At 38.7% G+C, this 14063-nt stretch overlaps 1 protein-coding gene across 3 annotated transcripts in view; it reads left to right on the plus strand.

Moving 5' to 3' along the window:
- pvalb7 (parvalbumin 7) overlaps positions 1–14063 on the plus strand; it is a 38836-nt gene that overhangs the window by 23606 nt on the left and 1167 nt on the right. For 2 of the 3 annotated variants that reach the window (XM_084116729.1, XM_084116731.1), the window contains exons 2-3: positions 10507–10575; positions 13133–13265. In XM_084116729.1, coding sequence (XP_083972855.1) covers positions 10515–10575; positions 13133–13265 — 194 coding nt within the window. In that variant the 5' untranslated portion in view covers positions 10507–10514. Of the gene's footprint in view, positions 1–8077; positions 8453–10506; positions 10576–13132; positions 13266–14063 lie in introns of those variants that run through there. The other variant, XM_084116730.1, reaches the window with a different exon arrangement.

The raw sequence follows: 14063 nt of genomic DNA on the forward strand, positions 1-14063 counted from the left end.
AGATTTGACTGACAGGGCTTCTTTGAATCCAGTTTTCCACTTCCAGACAGTGGTATGTCCTTGTATTAATAGGTAGATTCAAAGGACGTTGCCTACTCATGTTCATAAAGTGCTGGAAACACGGTTTGTATTTTTGTATGCTTCATGCAGGGCGCGGGGATGTAGGGAGGAAGCAGCACCCCCTGTTTTCACAGGATTTTAAATGCAGCGCAATTTTTTATTTATTTAGCCTACATTTATTAATATTTATTTAGTAATTTATTTATTGTAAACACTTTAAGTTGGCTATTAAAACGTGTTATTTAAATGTTGAATTATGTTTTTTTTTTAAACATACGCGCGGAATGTGACGTCATATTGTGACCGTTGCTTGCAGTTCAAAGAATTTGCGTGCTCAAAGTCCACCTTCGGTGTTGTGTTTTTTTTTTGTATTCATTTGAATGTCCTTTTTATTGTATATTACAGTGTAAACAGCTCAATAACCATTTTATTTAAAAGGCTTAATTTTTTAGCCTTAGACCTTTTACCATTACGATTGCAACAACATGCGCGAAATAACATTGTTGTCAGATTTCATTGGTGATTTCAAATATGAAATTATATTGTAGGCTTGGTGGACAGCTTTGGAGATTTTTGAATGTCTCCTCATTCAAAGAGATAGGAGCAGTAACAGTTACTTTCGTGAAGTTTATTAAAATGGCCGTTGCGCCGAGTGAAAACCAAGATCATTAGCCTATGAATGAAGCTGTAGACATGGATCGGCAACAGCTATGACACATCATGTTGCTTGTTCTGTTATAGTCAAGCGGCAACCTCCCTGTCTCTCTCTTGAAACCAACACGGAAGTGAATTCAACGGCAATTCATCGACTGGCCGCTTGAGGCTGGGTGCAGAAGTGAGTCAAATCTGTATCTCCCCCATGTTAAAATACCCAACTTTACAGCAGAAAAAAACACGTTTACAGCCTGGTGCAAAAAGTGGCTTTGGTCTATATAGCTTATTTTTCCCTTCATGACAACTGTGAGGGGGGTGAATTTTTTTATAACTCATCCGTTTACATTATATTTAGCCTTAAAGTTCTGCATAATTAAGGGTTTCCACTTTTGAATGACAGGTGGATTCCCGCTGCAGTGGTCATTAGTCATCATTAGCCGTTTGTCTGCTGTCTGTTAGCCATCACATTACCTCAGCTAATTATCTGACTGTAAAAATAAATAAATTTGGGAGTGACGCGCTACCAAGATGGCGACGGTCGCCGCCACGCCCACTTTAGGCTTCAAAAACAGACTTCAGAAACCTACGGGTGACGTCACGGACACTACGTCCATACTTTTTTACAGTCTATGGTTATAGTAGGGGGAATTCACAAAGAACACGTTTTGTTGAACTACTTTAAACTTTGTATAAAGTGGTGTGTCCACCAAAGCGTCATTTTCAAAAATGCCAGCCTCGTAACGAGCATCTACTGTGCGTCTAGAGTAAAAACCTAGGTGAATATAACTATTCTACAGTAGGTGATACAGTAGCCTATATCATTACTTGTCATCTGATCCAACTATGTGTATTATTATTTTTTTAATTCACAAAAACAAATAGTCTTCTGTAGGCTGAGTGAAGAGAGTGAATCCCAATTGAATATCTACAGGTATTTTAATCCGTAGCGCAGATCTACACTGTAACGTTTATATTTAAATTAACAAAAACCACCAAATTGGTCAAAGTCTATGGACGGTTATTAATATGTAAGTTTCGAGCGTCGATTTAATGGTGTTATTTCCCAGTATCCCCTACTGGACGCACTGGAACAACAGGGGCGTAAACTGCCTGGGGCATAAATATACAGGTCTGCAGCCTCCTATAGGCTAGAGTTGAAGAATGTTCAACTTTGAGTAAAAGCAGCGCTCATCTCTGTCACTTTTTACCCAGCTATCCAATCACAGTGGAGGAGGGGCGGGACTAATACAACACCGACCAACCGTAATCAACAGATGCATAATAGCGGAACAAAATAATTTAACTAATCGTTCCCGAAACTCTTCCCGAAACTTTTTATTTATTGAGTGTTCATCAGAGGGGTCCAAGACCCTAGGACTTTTGTTGCATTTAAACCACGAATACACACAAAACAAATTGAAGGGATTTTGAGGTTGAAATTTAAAAAGTAACAAATCCTTCCCTTGCAGAGCAATTTGACCCCATAGGAATAATGGAATGCTTCAGTACACATAGAAAAACCTAAAAATGCTCAAAATTCAAACAAAAAATGCTAAAACTTTACCAAAAAATTATTTTATAATGTCTAGATGTGCATCTGAATGAATGCATACTGAAATGAACTGACTTTAGGACTCAGCGGAACAGCTCATTTGCTCCAAATAGAGCTATAAGGCCATCTAGTAGCAAGAGTTATGAAATATCATGTTATATTTTTTTTTTCCACAAGAGGTCGGCAAAGACACCCAATGTAAGATATTTTGAGCTGAATTAAAAGGGTCAAGAAATTGTGAGTTAATTTGAATTTAAGTTGAAAGAATGAGGAATGTGCTTAAATTACTATTTATTTATTGATCAAATGTAGTAATTTAACCCTTGTGCATTGTTTAAATTTACTACCTTTCGTTATGTTAGTGGCTGAAAACAGCCACTACTTTAAACTGCTGTAAAAATGTATCAGATAAATATTTTTTTCAATTTTTTTTGCATAAATCTATTAATCAACCTCAGTCCTGCTCAAAAATACTAAATGTTTAAAAGAAATTCAGGATTTTAACTCTTTAATTGCCAAATTCGTAAATGATGTCACTGATTTGGGGGAAAAAAAACACAAAATGACTAATTTTCAATATAAAATGTGATTGTGGACTGGATTTTTTTTTACCTTTTATCACAGTCTTGGACATGTCAAAGATTAGAAACAACATTGGTTTTGATGCATTGTTAGTTTTTGTGCAGCATGAGATTTTAACTTTTTCTCCCTCATTTACTGTTCGTGGCTGTTTTTGCCCCATTGACTTCCATTATAACCACATTTTTTGATTGCAAAGCCATGACACCATATAATCATGCATTTTTGATTGTTGGTGGTTTTCCCTGTTGGGAAGAGGTAAAATTTGTAATTTTTACTGTTGATAACTAGGTGGAACCATTAACCCTTTAGATAGGCCTGTGCAAAAAAAAGCTTAGTTTCTGGCTTTTACATGGAGTATTATGGAGTTTATATGGAATATAAAAGCATAATAAAGTGTGTGTGTGTGTGTGTGTGTGTGTGTGTGTGTGTGTGTGTGTGTGTGAACTCACCTTGATGCATCTGAGAAAATCAAAATATGCACCTCAGCTCTCAGAACTACATGGAGTAAACAAAAACAAAGTAAGTGTATTTATGCATCTGCTGCCTTTTGATGGTGAGAAATGCAGACTAAACAAAAACAAAGCAAGTGGATTTAAACGCGTGCATGCAAGCCTGCTGCTCATTTGATGGTGAGAAGAGCAGCAAGCAACATGAGAAAGGGCTTGACTTGTAGTGAAGTTTTAGAGATGATTATGCAGCCTGACCCCTCCAGCGAGCTGCATGATGTATCGTCTTCCCCCTCTGACACCACAGACTCAGGAGAGTCAGATCCTGATTTGGATGTGGCACCCTCATCATCCTCTCTAGCTTCCACTGAAGGCGAGGAGGATTCGGAGGATCCTGGATCTGGGTGGATTGGGAGAAACGGCGAAGTGTGGTTTTCCACTAACGCGGAGACAACTCCCTTTCTTCAGCCTGCCAGAGGCGTGACTCCAGGGCCGACGCGCTATGCCATCGCAAAGGTCCAGAACATGGATTCCGTGTTCAATCTGTTTTTTATGGAGGAGATGATTGACCTCATTGTCAGCATGACTTGCGTCAACACATACATGTTTGTACAGTCATACAAACATGTATGACTATGCTTTGTGATGGCATAGCGCGTCGGCCCTGGAGTCACGCCTCTGGCAGGCTGAAGAAAGGGAGTTGTCTCCGCGTTAGTGGAAAACCACACTTCGCCGTTTCTCCCAATCTACCCAGATCCAGGATCCTCCGAATCCTCCTCGCCTTCAGTGGAAGCTAGAGAGGATGATGAGGGTGCCACATCCAAATCAGGATCTGACTCTCCTGAGTCTGTGGTGTCAGAGGGGGAAGACGATACATCATGCAGCTCGCTGGAGGGGTCAGGCTGCATAATCATCTCTAAAACTTCACTACAAGTCAAATGACCAGCAGGCTTGCATGCACGCGTTTAAATCCACTTGCTTTGTTTTTGTTTAGTCTGCATTTCTCACCATCAAAAGGCAGCAGATGCATAAATATACTTACTTTGTGTTTGTTTACTCCATGTAGTTCTGAGAGCTGAGGTGCATATTTTGATTTTCTCAGACGCATCAAGGTGAGTTCACACACACACACACACACACACACACACACACACACACACACACACACACACAAACACACACTTTATTATGCTATTATACTCCATATAAACTCCATATAACTCCATGTAAAAGCCAGAAACTAAGCTTTTTTTTGCACAGGCCTATCTAAAGGGTTAATGGTGCCACCTGGTTATCAACAGTAAAAATTACAAATTTTACCTCTTCCCAACAGGGAAAACCACCAACAATCAAAAATGCATAATTATATGGTGTCATGACTTTGCAATCAAAAAATGTGGTTATAATGGAAGTCAATGGGGCAAAAACAGCCACGAACAGTAAATGAGGGAGAAAAAGTTAAAATCGGATGCTGCACAAAAACTAACAATGCATCAAAACCAATGTTGTTTCTAATCTTTGACATGTCCAAGACTGTGATAAAAGGTAAAAAAAAATCCAGTCCACAATCACATTTTATATTGAAAATGAGTCATTTTGTGTGTGTTTTTTCCCAAATCAGTGACATCATTTACGAATTTGGCAATTAAAGAGTTAAAATCCTGAATTTTTTTTAAACATTTAGTATTTTTGAGCAGGACTGAGGTTGATTAATAGATTTATGCAAAAAAAATTGAAAAAAATATTTATCTGATATATTTTTACAGCAGTTTAAAGTAGTGGCTGTTTTCAGCCACAAACATAACGAAAGGGTAGTAAATTTGCCCACAGTGTACTGTTGAGTTTTTGAAAAATTTCAAAGCATTTTCCCAAAATATGTGTCAAAATAAGATTTGTCACCAAAAATCATTCCATTTGCTGAAACACAGAGAAAGTTATGGCCAAATTTAGACTAAAAAATACCCCATAGTGGATGAAAACATCCCCAACAGCACATAAGGGTTAAAGGTAAACAACAAAAAAAAAATTGCCAAAAAAATATTATCAAAATGAAATAAAATAAGCTTTCTGGACAAAAAAAAAAATTAAGTATAATTTTAAGGCTTCGGGTCATTTTGACCCGCGAGGGAAAGATGTGTTACAAAGTGCGACAAGAGCCAGAGCAAATACTTTACGTTGTATTAGAAACAATACAGAAACAAACTGTGAAATGAGATACTAGTAACACTTCCATGGATATTTCGTATCATAGCGAGCAAAGCGTCACAACTGAAAAATCAGCTAGGCATTTTCAGCTGGATAAAAACGCTTTGGTGGACACACGCCCTTAGTGCAAAAAGCTAGTGCATGTTTACATTGAAAATCAATGAAAAATCAGTGCAGTAAAACCGTGTGTGTACTGTTCTTTCTGACCAGTCACCATTTTCATCCTTCCTTTTCTGGCCTCTCATCATCACTCCTTATTTATTAGGAGAAAGACAGTCCATTTGTGGATCTGTTTTCTTTCTATTTCTGTCTCTCTGTCTTTCAGTCTTCGTAATGCTGAGGCAGGGTAATGTAATAGGGCCGGTAGACATAGTGAAACACTCTTGCATGGTGAGAGAACAGAGGGTCAAACAGTACAGAGAGAGAGAGAGAAAGAGAGAGAGAGAGAGAGAGAGAGAGAGAGAGAGAGAGAGAGAGAGAGAGAGAGACCCTGTATTAGTCATCTGGGCAGGATCAAGCTACAATATTTCGATTTATGACAGATGGGAAGTGCTGTGTTAAAAGGGAATCCCTGAGAGGAAGACAGATTTTTGACTCGTCAGGGCTCCTACCAGAATATATGGGAGCATATATGTATCTATATATATATATATATATGTCCTGTATTATATGCAATGGAAGCAATTTCCAGTATCAAAAAAATTATAATTATAAAACATATAAATAAACACATACAGACTGCATGGGGAAAGACTGAAAATCACTGAGACGTTGGCATATATGTGTGTGAGTGTTTATGCAGTAAGTATTTCCCATCAGTAAGCCGAGATGACAGGATTGAGTGCCACTTTCTGAGGTGCCAAAGAGAAACTGCTGAGAGTTGACAAGCACACAGTCATTCACATTAATCTTGATGTGACAGGCTGCGCTGTGACTAACACTGTAAAAGTCACAATACATAAAATATATATAATAATAAACAACTAAACTCATGCTCACACCAACATAGAGACTGTCCACAGCCCTCTGACACTGTCATGGTCATCTTGACTGCACACCAACATGAGGATTACCAATACATTTAGTCCCACTAAGAAAGAGAAGTGGAGCGATGAAGAAATACACTGGTTAAAGTCCAAGTACATACTAAAGAACCTTGAGAAGCAGTGTGAGACTGGTGATTTATCTGCAAAGAGGAAAAGAAGCTGATGGAGGAATGTAAGCATAGCAATAGAAAGTGATTAACATGACGAGGGAAATCTGAAACCCAGCTGGTTTGATATATAGATGCTCTTATTAATACAGTGTCACATTACAGGGATCATGCAGGGCTATGTATACCCACCATGCACTGGTGTTTTGTGTAAACATGTGTAAAGAAGTTCTCCCCTGTCTTTCATCAGGCGTCTTAAGTATGCGTTAAGTATGAGTGAAACCCATCCTGGGTCTTTTTTTCGCTGGGGGCACATGGCTCAATCACCGTAAATATCGGACAAAGATATTTTAACACCAGGGCTTGAATGGCGACGACAAGCGCCTGGAAATATGATTAATGGCATGTTCCATTTGAGTCTGAAAGACTGAATACGCAACTCCATACTTGAAAAAAATTCTATTGAAAGTCACTTCATGTCACACTAGAACTCTGATGTCACTGAGATGTAGTGTATGACGTGACGTTACGCATTTGAAACATTCTAAAGCGTTCTACGGCATTCTAAGGGCAAAAAGAATCTTTCTCGGTTGACGGCAATTCCAAAAACGTAGCCATTTGCATGCCATCATTGAGACTGATTTTATTTATTTATTTTACAGAGACTGCTCTTCCATCACACTGCAAAACAATAAAAATAAAAAATAAATAATGCTGTTTGACTTTTTTCTCCATGTAAAGCAGGTGTCAGAAACAGAAAGTTGCAGCTCTTTGCATACTGGGGTATTTCTGCTTTTTTATATATATATAAGTGCCACCTACTGTCAGAGGGTGAAATGACATTTTCATTCAGGCCATCTGGCATTTTTTTACGCATTGGTCTGAACAGACAAATCGCATGCAGACCGAATTTTCATACTAAACATGTTGCGTGAACATGACTTGTATTTTATACTTATGATCACTGACTTGATAGTTTTTGAAGTTGATAGTTTAACCATCATTTTTTGATTCGATTTTGTCATATGCAATGCTTTGTGGGATGAGTAGTTCATTCACAATAATTTTCTTTCAATGTTTGAAACATTTTTGCCTCAAATCAAATGTTGTAATCTGATTAATTTCAGAGCTGGGCTGCGTTTCTCAAAAGCATTGAGAGTAAAGTGAGTAAAGTTGATCGTAGTCACCAATGGTGCCACTGGTTCTACGATCTTCATTTGAAAAACGCATGGTTGGTTTGGTTCAATGTCCAGAAGTGTTGACGGAAACATTTTCTGACATGCTTTTTACAAAAATCGAGCCAAGTTTGCTGAATAAGTGGGCGCTCGCTCACTATTGAGCTCCATTGGAATCAATTGTGAGTCAATTTGAATCTACCGAGAAGAAAATCGAGTTGCTGTATAGGAGGAGCATTTCAAATCAGTCACTTGGTTCAATTTCAGTCAGGATGTAGGCAGTCGACAGCAAGGCACTTCACTAGGGTTTAGAACAGAGCTATAAGCTAAAGAGAGAGAAGTAGACAGTGATTTACTGAGAGGACACAAGAAGTCAAATGAGACCCGATTATTAATAGTAGCATTTGATTCGTTAGGCCACCAAGAAAGTGATCTCTCTCAAACACACACAGAGTCACACATACAATCCTTCATTCTCCTGCGTGTTGCGTTATGACCCGGTCTATCCTGAAATAGACATAGGCTAAGCCAGAGTATATAAGACACCCAGTGGACCCCCATCTCTCACCTTGGGCTCTTTCTCTCTCTCCAAGTCTCTCCTCCCGCCAGCTTTCCCTTCATACAGGTATGGATAGAGTTTAGGCATATCGTTTTATGGGATAATTCCCTAACAAACAGACATTAATGAAACAATAGCTAACATAAAGGAAGAGTAAATCATTTGGTCTTGAAATAATCTGATGAGAAATGTTTGAGGTCATACTGAGATCTCTGAATTTTGATTCCAGACAATTATCTTGGGAAATCCATGTTTTGAGAGGAGAAACCGATTATCGGGGTCTTTTTCTTCAGGACTTGATCACCATTTAATCTCATTCCTGTCAAGGAGGAACATTTTATTATCATTTCTTTCTTTCTATTGGGTTGTTTGCATAACCTGGCTTACCATATAACCAAGAGCAACCACTGTAAAATTTAAAGATACTTTAGGGACTATTAGGGGTTCCTCAGAACTGGCTGAACCCTCGGGAGAAGCTCTAGACACCTTTTGAAGGTGCCTCAAATATCCTAATTGTGTTTTTGAGGAACTTCTTTGTATATTTCAATTTACAGTTGAAAGTTCTTGCAATAACTAGTTCCTCAAAGGTCAATTCTTTGATTCATTCAAAGGTGTCTAGAGGTTCTCCAGAGATCTCCACCCCAAATGGTGCCTCAATTATCTTTATTTCTACAGTGTAAAGTTAGCTTGTGACTTTTTAAACCACTTGTAATTCGTCAGAAGGTTATTTGTCAAAAAAACCTTACAATCTTTCTTGACAGTCATGCATCAGAATGTTCTGCATGATTTATATCTATGTCTAAGTAGTTTATTCTGGTGAAGTTACTGTAGCAGCTGCATAAATAGTTGCATACAGCCTGTAAACACCTGCTGCGCAAGGAAGAACCGTAAAGAAAACACCATCTCATCTATCATGCCATGTATTTTTACATTTGAAATTTAATTCTCCTCGTTTGTTGTGCTAGTCAACGATTTCTCGTAGCAGTCTGTCATTTTTTGAGTATTAGGGTATGTTTTTTGTCATTTACTTGTAAAGTGTAAAGTTAACACTTTTGAAGTGGAAAGCCTGGTTCAACATCTGGTGTTAGACACAAGCTCTGATTGGCTGCTGCAGTTGTGAAGTGTTAGATGAGGTTAAGAAGTCAGATCTCTTAGCGTTACAAGGGAGACACCTCAAATGTCACTTCACTTTATAATCTGTGATCTCACACACATATATAGTTCAAACTACAGAAGGATAGAGTTTCTCAAGAGAGCAAACACATTCTTCTCCGAAGGCCTGTCCGCCCAACCCAACACACTTGGATGAAACATACCTTAACTTAAATAGACAAACATACAAACACATACACAGCTGTCATGCCTTATGCATGCCACCTTTGCAGCGTATGAATGCTGTAAAGTTATTTACGGGCGACAGGAACTCTTGCAATCGTGAGAGGCCAAGATGAGAGCAATCGAATCTGTTCTCTTGGCAGCGGATCTCATTGTTGGTTAGTGTTCCTTGCAGCAGTTGCCTGAACTTGGACACCAATGGATCTAATAGTAAGCTGATACAGCAGGAGAAGGATTTTGTTCAACATCAGTACCTTTGGATAGAAACTGCCATTTGCCATTTGAGTTTGACACATCAAACTGCTTGAAATCACTGCTAGGGTTTGTGTTCATGTACCTACGTAAAAGTATGTTTCAGGTCTTAGAGAAGGTGATAGATAACCTAAAGTGATAGAAAACCTGCATGTAGTTGTTAAACTATTAGAGAAAGGCATGACTAATCTAACAGATAAACAGAGACAACACAATAAATTTAGCACTGGATTAGAGACTTGACTGTTAAATCCCTGCCAATAAAAATAAACAAAACCTACTTCCATTTCATAAGACTACAATTGCATAAGTGTATGGTGTGATGTATTTCACATGCATATATGGAAAAACAGAATGTAATGATTTTATTTTTTTGGCATTAAACTGTAAACGAAAAAAGACTAAATGTGTCCCTGTGCTGATCAAAGTCTGCTGGGAAATCCTGTAGTCTTGATTCACACACATTTTGGCACCCATTCTGTTTCAGTTAGCGCCTAATATTTTCTCTCTCTCTCTCTCTCTGGCTTCTCTAGCTGTCAAGATGGCCATGAAAAACCTTCTGAAAGATGACGATATCAAAAAAGCCCTTGATCAATTCAAAGGTGAGTTTTGTAAAAATAATAATTGGTAACACTGTATGCCTGGTTCAAATTACATGTTTTTTTTTTGTCTGTTAAGATAGTCACTGTGCCATATATTCTGGTACGCGATTTTGACTCCTAAAATCTTGTCTTGTCGTGGACGAGAAACATGTCAGACTACACGTTGCTTCCCGACCAGTCATCGCGTGCCGTCTCACACATACACACACTCGCACATATACGCACTCACTCACTCACACACACACGCACACACTCACACAAACTCACTCGCTCACACTGTCACTCACACAAACGCACTCACTCGCACACATACACACGCACTCACCCTTGACGGAACCGTCGTGGAGGACCGGGAAAAAAATTCATCATGCTAGTCTTTTTATCGTGATGTCGTGAAGCATCGTAGACGCGGCGTCGGGTGTCGTCCACTATGACACACTATACGAGACGAAACGATCGAATCTTGCGTCCCGAGTCGCCCGTTGTCCTTTACGAATCGACACCCTACATCAACCGGATCGTGGCAAAATCGGGCTAAAATCGTGCAATCTGAACCAGGCATTACAATAAGGTCTCGGTGGACGGTGGGACTAAATAAACTGCCTCCATTTAGTTAGCAACAACACCCAACTTACTAGTACTTTCCGGTCATCTCCTGAGGATGAAAAACATTTTTTTCTTATTCCAGAAGCAATTTCACTCAGATATAAGTCACAATAGGAAAGAAAAGCTAATCGCAATTTTTTTTTTTAATCACGACTTTAATGTTAATTTCATCAAATCAGAAGTTGTATTTGTTAATATAATTTAATGGACATGAGCTAACATTTAACTGTTGTACTAATGTTAACAAACATTAATAAATACTGTAACAGATGTATTGCTCATAAATAATGTATGTTAACTAATAGGACCTTATTGTAAAGTGTCACCATGCTTATATAACATTTGTATTATAATAATAAAATAAATATAATAATTACACTTTCTTAAGAATAATAATATTCCAGGAATGGCTCAGGATATGGAGTTAATTTCCACAGAAAATGAAATCCTTCCCTCAGTTTTTTAAAAACAGCAAAAATTAGGCTGATAAACATCTGGATATGAGATGTAATTCCTAACGTAAACAGTTAAAATATGTCGTAGCCTTTTCATAGTTCCTAGAACTATTGGCGAAAGTACCTGGATCGCACCGCAGGAACTAGGAACGATTTTAGCTCTAGGAACTCCTTTTGGAGGAACTAATTTAGCTCCTACTTCAGAGTCGGGTCTAAACCAGCACTATAGGAACTACCAGTGACGTTAGTGTACGCTGATTGGCCGAACACACGCAGCACCCGCCATTTTAAAAAAGCTATGTAAACACACAGATTATAGCCTATATATTTACTCCACAAACTAACTCTACGAACATGGAAAACAGTGATAGAAGGGCCTCTTAATCTTTACGCTGAGGAGAAAATCCAACGCAACTTTGAAGGGACCAAGAGAAACATGATTATGTTAAAGCTACACTGTGTAGGATTTTCTCCCATCTAGCGATGAAATTGTTTATGACTACCAACTGAATATTACTTTCTAGCCCCTCCCATTCCGAGGGCATTTTAACTCCTACGGTGGCCGTATTATTTCAAATCTGCCGGCAGTCGCGAGTAATCTCCCCCTCGCATTCGTCACGGTGCCACTGAGTGTAAAAACGCGAAAGGCGAAGCTTGAATTTCCAGGTATGTCCCTCTTTGGCTAATGTATTTTCAAGATAGAGGCGCATCATGGCTGCCGCCATTCGAGTGACTCGCTCGTATGTATTCTAAATGGCAGATTCTACGCTTACGAGAATTCTTGATTAGTTGGTAGAAGTAATTACACATTAATGAGCACATATAATTTTGAAAGAACAAAGTGTTTTTTCCTAAGAATCAAGTTAAAAAATTACACAGTGTAGCTTTAAGGTCACAACAACAAGCGCGGCTTATGACTTCTGAGTTCCTACTGGTGGTGCAAATGCAACCAGGAAAACGTTCATAGGGGAACCATTAGTTCTCGGGGAACCACCCTGGTGGCTAGTTCCTAGAACTAAGTTCCTAGAACTACCCAGTGCGAAAGCCCCTATGGAGATGAAGGTTTTTTTTAGATGATGTGAAAAATTATAGTTCAATGCTTTTGCGTTTGTTTGCGTTCCCCCGAGAAACTTTGCTTTCGCTCACAAAACTTTTGAGTTCTTTGTGAACTTTGCAAACACAGTATTTTTGAAAGAGAATGTTAAAGCATTGGTATCCTTGTGCATATCATGCGAAAGCTCTAATGTTTATGAACATTAAAACTTTGCATTGACAGCTTTGTAAGTGCTTTAGCACAATAGCCTCATGCCTACATGTATAATGTTTTCATTTTGTGGCCATAGCCTACTTTCCAAACAGTGTGTACTAAAACAATTATTTTGGTGCAAGACTTCCACTGTACGCACTGTGTTGTTTGTTTTTACATACTGACGCATGAGTCGAAATTGCACATAGCAGTAAATGCCATCAGCTGAAGCGTGTTTTCTCATAAACAGCTGAGGACAGCTTCGATCACAAGAAGTTCTTTGATGTGGTGGGACTGAAGGCTCTGTCTGCTGACAACGTGAAGTTGGTCTTCCAAGCTCTGGATGTGGACGCCAGCGGCTTCATCGAGGAGGAGGAGCTTAAGTGAGAGACACTTTACAAGCGGCTGCATGTTTTTATGTTTGTGCCAACTCTCTCCGAATCAAGACCCATAAATTAGTTTTGTCTTTTGGCCCGTCTTCAGTGTTGGTGTCTCATTCTACCTTTATTACCGTCTCCTGTTGGCCTCAAGGACACAGAGGGACTGTAAGCGATTCCCGTTTGCATTGATTTGCTATATATATCGCCTCTGACAGCAGTCTTGTCCACCTATTACTTATTATTATCAGTACATGGCTGTCCATCATTGGCCAACAGCAGGGAAGTACAGGGTTGCCAGATTGAAATTAAAGGCCCGTTCACACCAACAACGATAACTATAAAGATAAGGATACATTTATTAGCGTCCACACACTGCACGTGCTGCAGTTATTGTCAGTTATTGCAGTTACTATGTCATTTCTCTATGCCGTTAATGTTACAGAATCTTCTGTTCTTTTATATTTAGAACTATATTTTTATCAGTATCATCCTTGGTGTGAATAGGCCTTAAAGGGTTCACCCAAAAAAATTTAATTGTCGACATTTACTCACCCTGAGGTTGTTCCAAACCTGTATTTGTATAGAAGATATTTTATAGAATGTCGTAACCAAACAGTTGATGGACCCCATCAAAAAATAAATAAATAAATAAATACTATGGAAGTCAATGGGGTCCAATGTAGTTAATTTTTGGGTGAACTGTCCCTTTAAGACAAGAATTCTGCAGAGAGCCATCAGGGTAGACCTTTTTGTTTGTTTGTTAACAACTACCAAACTGAATTTTTAAATGTTAATGGATAT

Source organism: Abramis brama (assembly GCF_963993115.1).
Source record: "Abramis brama genome assembly, chromosome: 6".
NCBI lineage: Eukaryota > Metazoa > Chordata > Actinopteri > Cypriniformes > Leuciscidae > Abramis > Abramis brama.